Below are 18,980 nucleotides of genomic sequence, written 5' to 3'. Positions count from 1 at the left end.
GGCGGCCGGTGGGATACTTTTCCAAACAACTTGATAATGTGAGTAAAGAATGGCTGGGATATTTGTGTGCTGTGGCAGCAACAGTATTGCTTATCCAAGAAGCTCGAAAATTGACCATGGGTCAAAAGATGGTGGTATATGTACCCCACATGGAAATAACTGTCTTAGAGCAAACCGGGGGTCATTGGTTATCCCCCAGCAGAATGCTGAAATATCAGGTTGTCTTATTGGAACACGATGATGAAGAATTAAAAACCACAGCAACTGTTAATCCAGCAATGGTCTTGTCAGCAGAAAATCCGACAGGGAATTTAGAACATGATTACCTGCTAACTATTGAACAAGTCTATTCCAGCAGACCAGACCTGAAAGATGAACCTCTGGAAAATCCTGATCTGGAATTGTTTACAGATGGAAGCAGCTTTGTGCAAGAAGGGAAGCGAACGGCCGGACATGCTGTTGTTGCCACCACCAAGGTATTGGAGTCAGGGACACTGCCTGCTAATACCTCAGCACAGAAAGCCGAATGGGTGGCACTGAAGCAGGCTCTGCGACTGGCAGAAGGACAGAGGGTAAATATCTGGACCGATTCCAGGTACGTACTTGGTGTGATCCATGCTTATGGAGCTACTTGGAAGGAAAGAGGACTGCTGTCAGCCCAAGGATCATCAATAAAGCATAAAGAAGAAATTCTCCAACTCCTGGAAGATGTGCAGAAACCAAAAGTTGTGGCGGTGAGGCATTGCAAATCTCATCAATTCAGTCAGACGGCTGTAAACATACGTAATCGATTGGCAGACAAAGCTGCAAAGGAGGCTGCAGAACAAGGTATCCTTGCACTAGTACCAGTAAAATAGATAAAAATTCCAAACTTGAAACCGAGGTACAATAAATTGGACGAGCAATTAGCAGGACAATTGGAAGCATCATAAAATACAGAAGGATGGTGGGTAATGCCAGAAAAACAGGTAATAATAACCCCGCAAGTTATGACAGAACTTGCAAAAGAAAAGGATGAGCAAACACATTGGGGTGTAGATGCCATGGTTTCGAGTTTGAAGACCTCATTAGTGTGTGTAGGGATGACAGGAATAGTTAAATCCATAGTAGCGAATTGTCCAATCTGTCTTAAAAATAACACCCCAAACCAAAAGAAGCCACCTTTAGGAGTAACAAAACAAGGAAACTGTCCTGGAGATTATTGGCAAATTGATTTTTCTGAGTTACCCAGAAAAAATGGATATAGGTATTTGTTAGTGCTGGCTGATACATTTTCTGGATGGCCAGAAGCTTTCCCTTGCTGCACCAATAAAGCTAGAGAAGTAGTTAAAATATTACTGAAGGAAGTAATACCAAGATTTGGGGTGCCAATGGGAATGTCCTCTGATAGAGGACCACATTTTTGGCAGATGTATTTCAACAGATTACTACCATTTTGGGTACAAAATGGGACTTACATGCCCCTTGGATACCACGATCAAGTGGGAAAATCGAGAGGATGAACCAAACACTAAATTGATATAATGGAATATTATTGATCTAAGATGGAAGTATTGAAAAAATGATTATTTCAAAACTTCCAAAGGGGGGAAATGTAACCAGGGTGATGGAATTAACCAACCATGGATGTTGCTATACTCCTTGTACAGCCCTATCCAACTGGACATTAAGTCTGGGGACATGGAGTATACCAAGCAGTGTATTCTTTGATCTGTATTTTAGCCTCTAGGAAATTATTAATGCAAACAAAACAATAGACAATGTATTTCTGTCAGAAGAGGATGACAAAATGTGGTTTTGTGTAGTGGACTGAGAAAACTGGCCAGGACTGCCAAGATTAAGAACCAAGTAGGTAAAAGGTAATTCCGGCAGGGGGAGATCGCGACGACCGACTCACCGACCACCGACCCAAGTAATACCACCTACTCAAAAGAGACCAATGGGAAAGGACAACTGAGCCTGCGCAAGAATTTACATGTGATGCGAGCAAGTTTGTGCCAATCACAAAAAAGAATAATATTGAATATGTATGGCTAAAATGAATATGTATATTTTTAGTCTATATAAATCACACGGGACAGGTGTGTAAGATACCGCACGTTAGGTGGGGCGATCCCCCGTGCATCCGGCGCCGTGAATAAAGAATGCCTGCCTTTTAACACTACCTTGGTGTTACAAGGTTTGTTCCCGATTTCAGTGACAATTTCAGTAGTCAGTTCTCAGTATCGCATCTCTATTAATTTTCATTTACTTGGAATTTTTTGTGCAGTTATTTCTGTTGCTGTATTCATATTTGTTTACTGGAAGACAAAGCTGAAATATCAAAACCTTAGAAAGCCTTAGCAGAAGAAAGCATAAGGAGTTAACGTGTCACTAATTGCTGAAAAAAGCTCATTGATGCATTCAGGAAAGCCACCAAATGAGACAGCTATGGTACTGTTGGATGTTTGCACACCAAGCGTGGAACGAAACACATGGTACCTTTTATGCCTTTTTAGCTTCTGTGATGCTGGATTAAATCTCAAGTGTGGTGAAAAGGCTCTAGATAGATCCCCGTACCACAGTCTTAACAAACCAAAATCACATCATTGCTTTACTATGTGACTCCAACATGAAACTGCACAATGTTACGCTGCCCTTGACAGAACCTTTTCAGAATCACAAGTAACCGCTAAGTTCCTTCCTTGTCCCAGGAGGGAGTAAACTGGTATTATCCCATTATGTTAATGGCTACAGTAATGCAGTCCAACGCTGAAGTGCCACTGTGAAGCCGAATTTCCAGCTGTCCACCTTGATCTCTCCTTCTGCAGGGTGTACTGCAGCTCTACAGAGCCTGCTTCCCTCCTACGCTGTGACCTCTCTGATGGTGGGTGGTTTATAACACCAGTATGGGACCTGGTACAGCTGGGGGTTAGGAGTCCGTTGAGCTTTTACAAAACATAACCAATTGCATTAGCCGCTAAAATTGGCTAGGGCTTGGTCAAATTGTTTTAGCCATTTAAGCACAGAAAAATGCACTACCTCCTTCTTTACAACCTAATTAGCAGCACTGCAGAAATGTACACACATTGTTTGTACCAGCATGTATTGATATGCATTAACAATAAATTCCTACGCTGCTGTTGTATTGGAAATTACAATTTTTGCTTAATTTTGAAGTGGCACCAAATCAGATTCATTCTCACCAGTAGCAAGAGAAATTAAGCAGCAATTTACTAAGATTAAAAACATGTTGTGCTGAGTAATAATTACTTCTACAGACAATGATATTGCCTTTTTTTTTCTTTTAAATTCGAACTACTTTTTAAAATTAAAAGAGAAGCACATGGGTAACCAAAGATCCCAGAGTCAATTCCAGTTATGTATGTCAGACATTCTGCTGCGGGTTGGATCAATTTGTCTGTTTTCTCCTTCTCTTTGTTCGTATTTCCACTTTATGGAACTATGTCAGGGCCCTGACATGAAACAAAAAATGATTCAAAATATTCTGCACAAGAAAAATTCAAAAATTTTATTCGGACAGTTAAGAAGTGTTTGTAGGTCTGTCCTGGCACCGGAGAGGCTGCATATCTAGAAAACTGTTATTAGACAATATTTTCTAGCCAAAGGTTTTGTCAAGAGCCTTCTGTCCAGCTCCAGTATGTCACGAAGCCCAGCTGCGTTTGGGTTGCATAGGACTGACAGCAAAAGAGTGTTGCCACCCTGAAGTTTTAGTTTCTTATAAAAAGAAAGTATAACAATGGCTATGAAGTTGTTATATCAGTTTTTAGAGCACACTGCTCCATTTTTACATTACTTTCCCTGACCCCTGTCTTTTCAGGTTCATCAGGGACAGAATCAGTTTCCGCATGTAGCATAAACAGTACAGATTCTGCATAGGGAATCGAAGTGAGGTGAAAGCAGAAGGCGATCTTGCTATCTGTTCCATGAACATCCCAGCAGCACTCTGATCCGTACTCAGCTCACATTATCTGCAACACTCTCAAAACCAGATAAAGCAATAATAATGATTACTGGGCAAATGTAAAATTCCTCTGTGTTACAGGCAAGGGTATTCCACTGCCTAGCTGCATTTCCCCTTGGAATAAGAGACTGTACAATAATTTCCCCAACAATACCTCAAAGCCATAACCTTTTTGATTTGAAAGAGCATCTGATACCTGCACCAGAGAACGTGAATGTAACTAGAGAGGGTAGAACAACGGGAAAAGGGTATGAAAGATGGAACAGCAGCAGTACTTCATAGAGTTTCTCTATGGATTAGTCTGTGACAGTGTAGGAAAATGAAAGAAAACTACTCCTTGCTAGCCTGATGCCCTAACAATTTCCTAAACATGCACCTTTTCTATGGCAATTTTGGAATGAAACAGAGACAGACATCAGATAAGCATTCGGAAGTAGCGCACTCCCATCTTGGGGAATGACGCTGCAAAATGAATGAGGTGGCGCTGGAACAGCTGCCCAGTCAGATTATTTGGGATCCAGAGGGAATTCTGAACGAAGTACCACTCTGTACTACAAGATTTCCAGGCTGCAGGGCCAGTTGTTCACAGCACTATTTAAGACTACTCTTCAGCACCCAAGCCCATCCACTGCAGTTCAGTGTTTTGGACAGGACTTAGGTGTCTGCAAGGGGGCAAGAAAAAAAGAGGATCAGGAAATGACTGACAAGAAGCCAAATCACCAAGTATAGAACTTGCATTAGAAGTGATAATTGCACAGCTAAGTTTCAAGCCAATTTGAAAGCACATACTTAGAAGAAGACGGAACAAAGGATATTTAAACAAGATGGACTTTATTTTTGTTTAAATTTTACATACAATAACTTTTATTCCAGCTACTGGGACCAACAGACAGTCTTACAGAACAGTAAATTTTAAATTAATTACAGCTAAAAATGCAGAGAGAATCTCCGAGAACTGCCTACATTTGTTTTAATCTTCAAAAGCATATTACGAACCACAGTAAGGAAAAACCATATAAAAAGGTATTAAAAAATGCAGGTTCATTTTTAATAATATGGTTATCGATTCCCCAAGAATCTCACCATTATCAATGTTTTAATGTTTCTTTCAAGTACAAATTAGTCATTACAGCAGACATTATAGCTTAAAACCAGAAATAAGGAGTCTTGCAAGTAGCATGGCAGGCTCAGCATCAGAGAGTGAAATGTCACAGAATACTGGAAACGCTCACGAAGGAACCCACATATTTCCATGTGTATCAGGGGCGTTAGTGTAAGGAATATTCCAAATCCACGGTTGATCTGTAAACCAAAACAAAAACACACTCGTGACAAATTCAGTTATTGAATGTAAAATTTTGATCCTCTTCCTCCGCTCCCTTTGGAGGAAGAAGGTGGTCAAAATTCCCAACTATTTTCACATAACCCCATGTGCAATTTCAGTTTACTGGAAATTTTTATTCAGCTATTTTTTAAGAGACTAAGATTTAGAGTTTTCAAAACACTTTGCTTTCCCCCCAAATAATATTTTAAATATAATTATCACAACCAAACATACTCCCCCCACCAGCTGTAAAAGATTTGTGCTTCAGACAGTATACAAGAACAGTCATGCAGCCAAATTTGGTTTGGCCCATAGGCAGCAAGTTTCGTGCTGTGTATCTCTTAACCCAATGGAATTATAAATAAGTGCTGTAACATATTAGTATTCTTCACACAGACAGTAAGAATTCAGTATCTAAGAATGATGCTGCCTGAACTCTGAAATGTTCAAGTTCACACCTCACATCTTCAAACATTACATCTTTAGATGAGCATCAGGTCTGCAGCAGACAGTTGCCTCCCTCCACTTCTCAGAATACAGTAGCTATTCCCACTCTTGGGAAGGAGTGGAAGCAATGCAGCAGGAGCCAACTGCTAGCTCTGCAACCTGCTCTACGCTCTTCCTCCTACCACATACATGTTGCAGAAAAGCAGCTGGTCTATGAAGCCAAGCTATTATTCCACTTCTCTCAGGCTACTCCTACTGAAATACAAAGAAAACTCCTTCAATCCTTTCAGTGATTTTTCTCAAATAAGTTTATATAAATCTAACCTGTTTCTCTTCTCCATCTACAAAATGAGCCCTGAAAGAAGTCAGTGACGTTAACCTGTACAAGGCACAGATTAAACTGAATTATACCTAGGATGAAGGGAGTAGTTCGTTTATTAAAAACAAGCTGCTCATCTATATGACATACTATGTATACTTGCTAAATAAGATTTGCTACATGCTTGTCAATTGAAATTTTTGACAAGCTATTGATTATGATTACTGTTGTCCAATTTTAAGTCTACAGGATCCAAAGACAGCTTTCACAATGTATGAAGTCAGAATTACTGTAGCAAGGTAAGTCAGTGACAGAAGCAGTAATGAAGGGATGTATAAATTACACAACAGTACCCTGTGACAAGTACCATATCGTTTAAACATGGGACAGGAGGAGCATTCCTACCAAGTAGTCATTATTACTTGCTACTACAGTGCGTTTAATTCTAGTAGTGTAGTTCTGTGTGTGTTGCAGGGAAACATATCCCAGCTATGCAAATGTTTTACAAAAGTGTATGTTTACAGTAATAAGAGAGTAACAGGAAAATGCTTTAAACTACAACAAAATTCAATCTGCTTAACTTGAAAAAAGACTTTATGTTCAGAGTTTATGAAGACTGATAGGGATGTTACCAGTCACAGGAATGTGATCACTAGAGAAAGAACCGCCTGTGCAACAAATGCCCCTTTCATGTAATGTTATTATAAGAGGGCAATAAAAGCAAACAACCATGTCTTCCCCGATTTAAAATCATGATATAGCTTCTAGGTGGAAAAAGTAGTTGGCTAGCTTGTGGTTACAGTGGATAGGTGATTTCCAAGCACAAAAAAAAAGAGGCATTAGAAACCAAAAGAAACCAAAAGAAACCACGGCACTTAACTCAACTCAGTGCACTGCCAAAAAATGTCTCTAGGTTTCTGGGTCAACTGCAGGATATCCAGACTTTGAGTGATCTCTTAAGAAAAAAAAAAGTAGCACCACTATTTCCCTAAGCTTCTTTTATCATTCTCCTGCTTGAGAGCCATGTGTATCTTCTGTATTTTAGATGAATACCTTACCACATAGTAAACATTAATAGTTATAAGAATGGGTACAGAATAAAGCATATGTTGGAAAAAGCATTGAGGATTTCAAGCATACATTCAGAGCTGATCATTGACCTCTATCTATGACATCTGAATCTATCCAGTCCCACTCAAGCACTGTAATCTGTCGCTTGGCACACATTATGCGGCTTGGACCTATCCATCTTCGCTACCATCTGCAGTTACTCTGTTTAATTCAGCAAAAAATAGGGGCAGAGGAAGACTTAGATGTACAGAAATAACTTTACTCACCCCTTAAAGCACTCTGAGGTGCTTCAATACATAATTTAGTCCTTTTTTATTGTGGCTATCTTAATAAAATTTTCTTAAAGTAGCTATTAAGGTACTTGGAACTTTGCTCTATTAATGGGATACTGTTGGTTTTATAAAACACCTGATACTAAAATAAGCCATGTATAAAACTATTACTGAAACAAATTACAATTCAGGTATTTTTGAAATGTCAGACCCAATTTAAAATTATTTATTACTTTTAAAAGGAGCTATAGCAGCAACAGAAAGACAATGACTGTGTACAAATACTGTATGACTGCAGCTGCTTATTGTTGCTTGCTAAAATGATTGCCAAACTTTTGAAAGTTCAATACTTTGATCTTCTGTAAAAAAAAAAGCTTAACTGTTCCCTATTTATAGCCCCACTATATATATTTTTAAAGCATGCTCAATGTACCTACTTTCTACACCTTTCACATCCAGTTCTTAATTTCTGATACCCTAATTGTGTCTCAACTGCACCTTGTTGGAATTGGCGTTACCTAGTGACCCAGTACCACTCCTTCCTTCTTGCCTCACTTATAAGTAGAACTCGAGCACTGGAGTTAGCACACAGTAAAATGAATGGGGCCATTCCTACCTCACTGCTACTTTAAGATTATCTGAGGTCTCAGACAAAGCATGATGTCAGTTATGCTCAGGCAGACTTTTGAAGATTCTCACAACTAAACAGACTATCACATTTCATTTAAAGATAGAGAGGCCCTGGAGAACCAGAAAAGTTTCTTCAAGTACATCTAATTAATTGCTCAAAGAATCCCCCATATTTTGAGACCATGTTACAGAATCATGAGCTGACAATGGTACAGCAAGGTTGTTTTGCAAATTTTCACAATAGCATTTTACAAATGCAGTATATTGTGTAGGTCAAAAACATGCCAGCAAGCCATCTCAAAACTTCATGTTCTTGTAAGTATGACAGATTGCAGTACAGTATGTACAGCCAAAACCAGAAAAGTCTGTGAATTACAGGAACATACAATTGAATAGTAAAGTATAACATACAATTAAAGCATCTTTGTAATCCTCTTCCTACAGTTTAAAATACAAGTGTCTTTTGCACTGTGAGTGGAGATCTGGATGAGAGCTATTCCTGGTTGACTTCTAAATGCAGAGACTGGATTCTGATATCATCTTTCACAATATTTCATGAGTCTTCCGATTCAAAAACATAGCTTTGAAGAAGTAAGTGTTCACATACGTAGAAAGGTTGCTCACAAACAACCAAGCTCTTCAAGTCATGCCACGTATATGTTCTAACGTGGCAAACTTACTCCCTGCTGCGTGAGGCTGGAAAGTTCTCCCTTTCAGCATTTGCAGAAGGTGCGCACTACACTTACTTTTCTCTTTTCTCCCCTTCCTCTGGATGAGCACAGCAGTTAAAAAGGAACTCGCCTTGTTCCTCTCAATTCAAAAATCAAACCTGAAAGGTCTCAAGAAGGGGGGAAGGCAGATGGGGTACAGATGTGGGATCTATGAAAATATTCACAAACAAGGTAATAATTCCTGAAGGTCAGGACAAAGACCACCCATCTGGGAGAAAAAGAAAACAAAACCCAGTACTGCAGTTTAAAAGCGGGATTTGCTTTGTTTCTCAAAGTGTTGATGCGATGAGGGGGAAAAAAAAGTCCTTTGCACTTTTCTGAGGTCTTTCCCAAGCTGTTCTAAAAAACCCCTTGATATACTTAAAGTTTCAAGTTCCTCCCATACAGGAAATTATTTCCTCAGTCAGTAAACTGTGTAATATCTAAATCACAAATTAAGTGATATTCCCTGACTACAGCAAGCAGCCTGTACACTTTCCCATGCAAAGGTACAAAAAAAACCAACCCCAGGGCTGTACCCCTTTGTGTAACGTAAGTCTGTTGTAAGAAACTTCTCAATAGAGTGAAACACAAGTGATAGCGGGGATCAGTCCTCAAGCACTCTAAATGAAATGCTGTGCTTTCATGAGAGGATCAGGTCAACTTGCATTGGTAAAAGAGGTAATAGTGATAACGCAACTGAGATGTGACAATGGAGCTCAATGAGATGATAATTTTATACAACAAAGTAGCAGTACTCATCTGAAAGATTCTAGTGGGAAATAAAAATCTGAATATAATCAAGGCACAAAGAAAATTTATTTATAAAGATATCTTGCTAAGTAAGATTGGCTGTTGTGTGCATGCTTCCCAAATACCAGACTGGATCATTTTCTGTTTTCCTTCCAAGGAACTCTCAAATTATATTGCTGGTCTATAGGTTTCTTTTATCTTGGTATCATCAATACCTTCAGCTTTGTCATGGTCTTCTTTGTTATGACAGCCTGAATCTGTTGGTTAACAACAGAGGAGTTCAGGAGACTGTTGTATCTACATAGTTTATCTGTCAAGATATTAAGTAGCACTATCAGCTACCAGATAGTTTTATTTTTTTTAATACTTTAAATGCTTTGCCCTGAAGATGCATCTGCTGCCCACAAATGGCCTTCTGCTGTTCAGCTATTGGAGGTGAAAAACTGCAATTGCCCAAAACAGCAATTTGCAAACAGTTGATAACGTACATGTTGCACACAACAAATGTTATCCACTAAAAATTAATGAGGTCCTTTGTCACTTCAGAATAGGAATGATCTTAATCTTTATTTTAAAACTGCCAGATGTAAAACATGCATGCTGTTCCCTGCAGCAAGAAAAAGATGCAAGCTATGTATAGCATGCATAATAACACCGTTTTGTGCTGGTAATTTAAAGCAGCTGGGAAGAAATAGCCTAAAAGGAAAATGACCAGGTAGAAGTTCTCTATGCAGCCTTAACTCTGGTCTGTTTGGATGACATATTGTTTCATTTCCTCAGACTGCAACTACAAGTCTTGCACTCTGCACAAGATGGATCAAATCACATTAAAGTTCAACAACTAGACTGGGCATCGTACATCTACCCTGAAAAAGAATAACCCAGATAAAGTGCCTTTTTAAAGCCCTGGGTTTACCAACTATTGAAGCAAAATATTGATCATCTGGTGAATTTGTCATCTCATGATGATGCTCTAAATTAATTATCTGGAGCATATTTTGGAAGATCCCTCTTAGACAAACACAAGCTTTGAGCTCAAAGAAATTGACTAGTAACATGAGGCAAATCAGATTAGACAGTCTAGTAGATCCTTCTGGTCTTCAAGTCTGTAATCCTTTCAAAACAACACATAGAAGTGGTCAAGCTAAGTGGTGTCTCTGTAACTCAAGTTTCCTCTCACACAAAGTGTTTATTTCTTCATGGTCATTATAAAAAGCTGGAAGAAAAACAGGTTTCGCTGTGCACTCAAATGCTACGCTTGGACTCTGGGAGGCCATGTGAGGAAGCATCTGATGTCAAGCTGTCTTAAAAGAGCTTCAATCTCAAATTGCAGGTTTACTAGTCAATAATAATGCTTTTGGTTCCACCAACAAGGAAATGGATGCCAACACAAACAGATTGGTTCCAAACCCTGCTCTCCACCACCCGGTATACGAACTACAATGACAATATACACTTACTGCTTAAAAAAACTTAACACTGAACTTCTAAACATACTCAGATTTACATTTACCATTGCTCTGAGTGTTAAGTGAAATGTTTTCTGTCCAATATATTAGTATCACAAGAAACAGGACTGGCTTCTAGTTGTCATCTTCTCAGAAGAAAGGGTATTCGCTTGGAGCTTGTACCATATTAAGCATGCTGAGAAGACTTGAAGTTCTCTAAAAATTCATACAGAATGCTGCCAGTCAAGTTCTTTCAAACTCTAGAAAGTACACAGGTTCCATGTAGCTATGCAATATTAATTAGAAAAAAGGAGGCTATTGAAAAATGTGAATGACTTCCCTGGAAGTCTTCTTTCTTAATTTCTTCAACAATATTTTAATTACTTAACAGAGAAAAGGGAGAATTTTAGAATGTTGCACAAAAAGCAAAGGTGGGAGAAAAGTAGAGACCACGTTTAGGGACATTCTCCCAGAACTTATTTGACCTCCTGAGGATACAGCAGGTCTCTTTAAGGGAGCTCAGAGTAATAAAGGATTCCTCTAGCTTAGCTGGACAGAACACTGATGTCTTCTTTTAGGCACTCTGTCATGAGCACAAGGCTGGATAAATGAATATTATCCCCACTGTTTAAATAATAGGATAAACACAAACATCTAAACCTACCAGAGGCAAATATGCCATGAAGTTTTTCTTGGTTTTATCCAACACAACATCAGTTTATGGGTAATAAACAAGATGGAGTGTTACTTGTTTCCTGAAATCACGACAGACATTTATCAAATGTAATTCTACCATACTCCCAATTTCCGTTCATTTAAAACTAGACAAAATATCAAGCACTGAATATCTGAAGTTACAAGGAAAAGGTCAATCTGCTCTTACACGCAAGTGTGGCAATGGAATATTGAATAGTGAGCAGGGCTCTTCACAAGGGAGAGAGCTGTTCTGTGAGACATGTTACAGATCCTTTTGTGCATCCTTAAGAAAACGAAATCACAGCTGTCAGAGGTTGAAAATTTCAGCTAGAGAACTAATGAATTGTTAAGTGGACTGTTAATTTCTTCACAATGCTTCAGCTTGCATTAATGCAAATGTCCATCTCATTTGCCCACCATTCTTCCAGCCTCTCATACCATGAGATTTGACAGCTTTAGCCCCCAGTTACCAAGGGTAAAATAGATTTTTCCCAATGGAAAATAATGAAATACATTTTTACAAATTGTGAGGATGGTTCAGGAAAGAAATCTTCAACAAAGAGCGAAGAAACCAAAAAGTAATGTAATTCATATAACTGGCATATATAGAGAGTAATATGTAGTTTCACTCTAACTTTAGATCAATCTGAACTGAGCTGGAACCCATCTTATTTTTTTGTATATACTTATATTTTCTGTATGCTATTAGTCAACTAAACAGCCAGTTTCTTTCCTTTATTTAAATACATACACTGAAGAGAAAACTGAATAAGAAATAACTTGTTTAGCAGAAATTACTTATCCTGCTGCTTTATGGGGTTCTTGGGAACAGGGTTTAAGGAGTTCCAGAGCATTCTGAACTAAGAGCTCAGGAAAAGCTTATATAAATTCCTGCCTTGTAACCTAGTCACAACTCAAAGAGCTGCTGATAAAGATATTTTTAGCTCATCCCCTTTTCAGTAGCACTGTAAGAGAGTTCTGTAACAAGTGCATGAGATAAGTAAATCTGAAATCTCATAGAATAACAATGCAGAGAAATGTTTCAGAAATGTTTCAACTGCTATGGTCTCCCTAAAAAAGCAGACAACAGAGCCAATTAAGCAGAAATCTAATCACACTTCAGTGTAAGTAGAAAGTTAAGTACAACTCACTAGGAAAAAAAGCAGATGAAGTAGCCCAAAATACTGAAGCTTACTATAATACAACAAAATGGTTTATAATACATGTAAACCATAGATTTGCTGATTCATTGAGCTAATTAATCACATAATCATTACTTTCTGACAACTTTTAGGTCAAAAAATATTTTTTTCCAAGTATTATGGCGTGCTTTGTTGGTGGCTGGCTTGCTTGTTTGTCTTGGTTTTTTGTTTGGGTTTTTTTTTTACATTATCCCATATAGTTAAAATTATCTACCTGACATGAAAATATTTCTGGTATCATTTCTCTCCCAGAAGAAATTTTACGAACTCCTTATCTCAACTTGAAGTGACTATGGTGCTACCAGCTATGGTTTGAGACCCAGTTAAAGTTTATTCTTTGTTCCCTTCAGGAAGATCAAAGGACTCTGGTTAGCACAAGCAGATGGAGCTTACCTGTCCATGTATTGTAAAATGTGGCTCTGTGCAAGTCTGAAATACAGCTGAAAACTGAATGAAAGCAATGGGAAAATTTAAAATATGTGTCACAGAGGTGATATATCATAATTACCCTACCAGTGACATCTTAAAGCACATCAATACATCCTTCAGTGACTACATCTTAGCCTATGATTATGTTTCAGTGAAGGATAATCCATCTCTCTGGGAGAGAAAAACAGTGTGAAACCAAGAAGTTCTTTCTCTCACAGCGATCTCAACTTATGCTCTTTAGAAATCTTTGGAAGAAAATCTTCATGATTTTTTCTCCAGGAGATCCTGTTTTTCTGTTTCACCTAAACTTGAGTTTTAGAATGAAACCTACTGACTAATGAGGCAAACCAGGCAAAGGTGGACAAGTCTTCTGTATTTTTTTCCTCCCTGTTATATGGGGTGAGAGGAAAGTAGGACAGGGACCAAGTTTTTCTATTATTACTGAACTTAATGGACTTTAAGACTGTGGATCAACCTTATGTATTGTTATGGCTGAAACCAGACATATTATTTACATCATGTACTGAGTTTATCATTGTATGTCCTGAGATGTATTTTATTGCTTTTCAAAATGCATCTACTTCACTGTAACAGTTTTCACAGTGGAAGTCCAGTCCCATCTGATAAACACCAATTAATATGACAAAAAGCCATTGTGACAGAATGACAAAGAATCTCTGCAATTAAATTATTTCCAAACTAAGGAACTGTTTTTCCTGTCACTTTAAAAAATTATTTAATAATATAATTCTGTAACATTTAAGTATGTCTGATTCAAGATTTGAATTGGTGCAAGGACAGGAAAAAACAATGTATTTTGTTATACCTATCTTCTACTTAGAACTTTACATGGCAAACGTATGGCCCTGCTCCTGACCATCTGTTCATTATTTGCCCTGCTTCTCCTCCCTCCTGCTCCTGATAGGATTTTTCTGATTGTACGGAAGTGATGTGTACTTTGTTTTCCCATGCTTAGAGAATCTGAGTTCACAGAAATTCCCCCCGAGCCTTTTTCTCCCTTCAATTACAGGGATCAGTCAATATGGTTTCTGTAGGGAAAGGATAATTACTTGCATTTCTGCTTCTCAAGACTTCATTAAAATAGATCTAATCATATCACTCTCAGAGACTTTGGGAGTTGTTAACTGTATTGTTAGGGACAGATTATTTTATGAGTCCATCCCATACCATGGGAATTCTTTAAACATCTTTTCCACCAGGAGACTGAGGAACTGAAACAGAGTATTTAGGAGAGAGATGTGAAAAGGCACAGGCAGCTGACTTTGCTTCCATTGCCAAAACCTAGACAACTTGAATTCTGACATCTGTTCACATCACGGGAGAAAGCTGAGGCCCAAAAGCTGAACTACAGACAAATGGGTTGTGTACAGAAATAAGCTTTCCATGCAGAAAGTGAAAAATAGTTATTTGGAAAAAAATCTTTACATTTAGTTAAATATGCATAAAACTCACTGACACAGTAGGTGAAATGCAGGGATTAAACCAAGAAGAATATTCACTATACAGCTACATTTTTGCATAAGAAAGACTTCAGAATACACAGGTATTCTAATTTTTAATCTTTGTTTTGAAATTTCCAAAAATTTAAGTAAGACCTTTGAGAAAAACCTTCCAAAAAACATCAGTTTGAGCACTAGTTACCAAGCAGACAGAGCATATGTGTCCCAGAGCACAACAGTTAGTTGTAGTATATTCTTCCCCTTTAGTTTGCTAGTACCCAGGCACAACCCCGCCACTGCTCCCCAAAATAACATTAACAGTACTTAAATGGACAGCATGTTTTACACTAAATAAAACAGTATAATAGAATGTATTATCATGTTTCTCCATTGAGCCAGTATTTTTTCTCTGGGAGAAGTGAAATACCATTTAAGAATTCTTTTAGGTAAGTAGTAAGCTCATAAAACAGAAAAATCATCGCTGCAAGTTACAAAAGTAACATGCATCATACTGAACAGATGAATGCCTGGCTGTGTAGCTGGTGCCATACTCAAGGTTTTGCCTTCTATGATCACAGATCTACCTGTGAGAAGCCCGGTTTGTTGGGAGCTGATGGGATTCACCTGACCAAGTGGGGCAAAAGCCTCTTTGCCAACAAGCTGGCCAGACTTACACAAAGGGCTTTAATCTAGAGTCAGTCATGAAGGGGTTGGAGTTTTGAGCATCACAGACGAGCTGGGGGCAGCTCATGCATTAGGAACTAACAGGGAACACCTGTGAAATGCTGCAAAGGAATTAGGGCTTGTTCCTCTAAGAAGGTGACATAGTCAACAGCCCAGCTGAAGTGCCTCCATACCAGTGCACACAGCATGGATAACAAACAGGAGTTGGAAGCCACTGTGCAGCTAGAAAGCTGTGATCTAATGGATATCACTGAAACTTTGTGGGATGAATCACATGACTGGAACACTACAAGTGATGGCTATGAACTGTTCAGAAGGGACAGGCAAGGAAGAAGGCTGGGGGGTGTGTGTGTGTGTGCATGCCCTCTGTGTAAAACACTGTGTTTGAAAAACAGCAATGAACAGGTTGAGAGCTTATGGGTGAAAATTCAATAGGTCAAGCCAACAAAGGAAACCTCACAGTTGGTGTTTACTACAGGTCACCTGATCAAGAGGATGCTGCCAAAGCATTCTTACTTCAGCTACAAGAAGCATCATGCTCGCAGGATCTGATCCTGCTGGAGGACCTTATTGAGCCTGAAATGATGTGTCTTTACTTTTATTTACCATGTAAGACTCTATAAGTCTATTTACTTCTTAGCTTTTAAGCATTCTTTCTCCCCACATCATTTGTTAGTTAAAAAATAAGCAGAAAAACTTGAGTTACTATAAATATTATCTTTCCTGAACTCCTTGTTACTCAGTATTATTTCAAGCTCTGCTGTAGATGTCTTTTTTAGATCGTGGCTTCTCAAAAAAAGAAGTTACAATCTTTTCACATTAGTTTTAAGAACACAAAGATAAAAATTTACTCTTCTTAAATACTGCAGGTAGCACATCAACATCATTGTCCTCAATGTATTTTTAGGCTTTTGAGCTAACATCACCCCATAGCAGCACTTACTTATCACTTTCCTGATTTGCATGTTTTAGAGAGAGTCTCAGAAGCTGAGAAGGTTGAGATTCTGTAAATCTCTTGAAGTGTTATGAAATATATCCCCTCCACCCTTCCAAGGAGGATACCAACACAGACCTTCAAGAAAATGAAGTCTGAAACTGTGAAATATAGAATGGACCAAAAGCAACTCCTCTTTTTTCTGATTTGCAGCAAATTCTTTTACACCCCACTTCCAGAGGATTGTTTTTCCCCTCATACCTGCTCTCTTCCAAACATTCCTCTTTCAACACTCCTTTCCCCATAAGTTCTGCAGAAAAACATTTTGATTCCATAAAGAATATCTATTTTCCTAATGCATACAAGAATCCCAGAGAGAAATGAAAATATAATATTTAGGTTGCTGATACAAAACTTAAACAATAATAAATTGAAAATTAGAACCAAAAGACTCTATAGTTGTTTGCTTTGAAGGCACAAGCAGAATATGGGACTGATATAATCTCAAATACAGTCATGCCACAAAAATGTTAAAATATAGCTTTGGAACACAGCAGTGTTCAAATAAGTCAGAGTTACATTAGTTTGCTCCATATATAATACACCTACTTTTCTTCTGAAGTTACACCTTACCTTTGCTTCCATACTGTTCTGGTGGCAGGTCATAAGGTACAGGAAAATATGTTGCTGAATCATTACTTTCTGAAAGCATTTTCCCTCTCACATGAAAGTAACCTTTCTCCAATCCCTGTGAAGGAAGGGAAACATACAGAAGCAAGATTTATTAGTTTTGGGGGAAAAAGACAAACCTAATCCATAATAAATTATCTCTCAATAAGAGCTATCTTAGTGAAAAAGATATTTGCCTCCACTACTGAGATTAAATACTTCCTCAAGCACCTTCCCATGCTAAGAACTCAGCTTCTCTTATTACTATTATTTTAGGCTCTTTCTTTTACGTTCATTGGCTTAGCCCACAGGTGGGTCCACATTGGATATACTCTACCTTCTCAGTCCCTTACAGATATACCAATCTATTTCCGTGTTCACTAAGTGAACATGCTTGTGGCTTTACTTGTATGAGCAATTCTCTCCAAACTGCCTCAGGTCTTTGCTAGTACCATATGGGCAGCATACCTAAATACAAGATGTTTGCATAAATGCTTATATACATTGGAATAAAATTTTAATAATTAAACAAAATATTAACACCTTTGGTGTTTAATATTTAACTAAAGGGAAAAGCTTTAAAAATTTCTCTTTGCTGTTTAGTTCAATCCTGACCATATTAGTTAGAAGTTCAATGTGTTTCATGAACTGAATTAAAGTTTAACTTGTGATACAGAAACAAGTCTCCAAACCTATGCTTTTCAGATATCTTGGGTAACACCATCCATGTATGCTGAAAAAATTTAATGAAGATTTGTAACTGCTTTCATAAAAGTTTCAAAGACTACACTCAGAATGACAGAGGATTTAAAACAAGGTTAAGGACTAATTAAAAAAAAAAGCTATAATGCAATACAATACAAGGGCAGATAGGTTTAAAATTATTCAAGTAACTTTGGCAGATGATATTCTTGGCCACTTCTCCAGAGAAATTGGATCCCATTCATCTTCTTTAATGAGCTATACAAAAGCAAATCTCGAATACTGAGGTTTCCAACAGCCTATTGTCAATCAAGTACAATTTGATTAGAATAGACTAAAAGTTTAGAGGCTATCAAGTTTTTATTTTTTATTTCTAAGATATTACCAAACACCTATTTTTCTTTCTAAAATCATAGAATAGTTTGGGTTGGAAGGGACCTTTAAAGATCATCCAGTCCAAACCCACCCTGCAACAAGCAGGGACAGCTTCAGCTAGATCAGGTTGCTCAGAGCCCCGTCCAACCTGACCTTGAATGCTGCCAGAAATGGGGCATCTACCACCTCTCCGGGCAACCTGTGCCAGTGCTCCACCACCCTCATCATAAAAAACTTTCTTCCTTATATCTAGTCTGAATCTACCCTCTTCTAGTTTATAATCGTTACCCCATGTCCTATCGCAACAGGACCTGCTACAAAGTTTGTCTATCTTGTAAGCTCCCTTTAAACATTGAAAGGCCACAAGAAGGTCTCCCCAGAGCCTTCTCCAGGCTGAACAACCCCAACTGTCTCAGCCTTTCTCCACAGGAGAAGTATTTCATCCCTCTGATCGTTTTTCTGGCTGTTCTCCAGACCCGCTCCAACAGGACCATTCCTTTCCTGTACTGAGGACTCCAGAGCTGGATGCAGAACTCCGGGTTGGGTCTCACCAGACTGGAGCAGAGAATCACCTCCCTCAACATGCTGGCCACGCTTCTTTTAATGAAGCCCAGGATATGGTTGGCCTTCTGGGCTGCGAGCACACATTGCTGGCTCACATCTGAATATTAACTTAGTTTATCCAAGCTGTAGGATGCATCATTCCAAGTTTTACTGGATTACTGTTTTGTGATAGTACAAGCAAGCTTCTTAATTACCACTGAATAATCCCATTTGATTCAACATACATGCTGGCTGAACTGACAGTCCCATCTATATACGGTACTTTTACAATACTGTAAGTTCTTCACTGAAGTTTTACTTCACCAGTTCTTAGCATAGTAAGCTGGA

The 18,980-nt window shown here is 38.3% G+C and overlaps 1 protein-coding gene across 1 annotated transcript in view; it reads right to left on the bottom strand.

Annotated features, from left to right (window-relative positions):
• Window positions 1–4,769: 4,769 nt before the first annotated feature.
• The window catches only part of TDP1 (tyrosyl-DNA phosphodiesterase 1), a 53,882-nt gene continuing 39,671 nt past the window's right edge, over window positions 4,770–18,980 (bottom strand). Inside the window, exons 15-16 of the mRNA XM_075103697.1 lie at window positions 16,977–17,091; window positions 4,770–5,266 (exon numbers count right to left, since the gene is read on the bottom strand). Coding sequence (XP_074959798.1) covers window positions 5,193–5,266; window positions 16,977–17,091 — 189 coding nt within the window. The 3' untranslated portion in view covers window positions 4,770–5,192. The remainder of the gene's footprint in view (window positions 5,267–16,976; window positions 17,092–18,980) is intronic.

The sequence above is a fragment of the Phalacrocorax aristotelis genome, chromosome 9 (genome assembly GCF_949628215.1).
Source record: "Phalacrocorax aristotelis chromosome 9, bGulAri2.1, whole genome shotgun sequence".
Classification (NCBI taxonomy): Eukaryota; Metazoa; Chordata; class Aves; order Suliformes; family Phalacrocoracidae; genus Phalacrocorax; species Phalacrocorax aristotelis.
The sequence above is the reverse complement of the archived record's forward strand: the minus strand, read 5'-3'. Positions and strand labels throughout refer to the sequence as shown.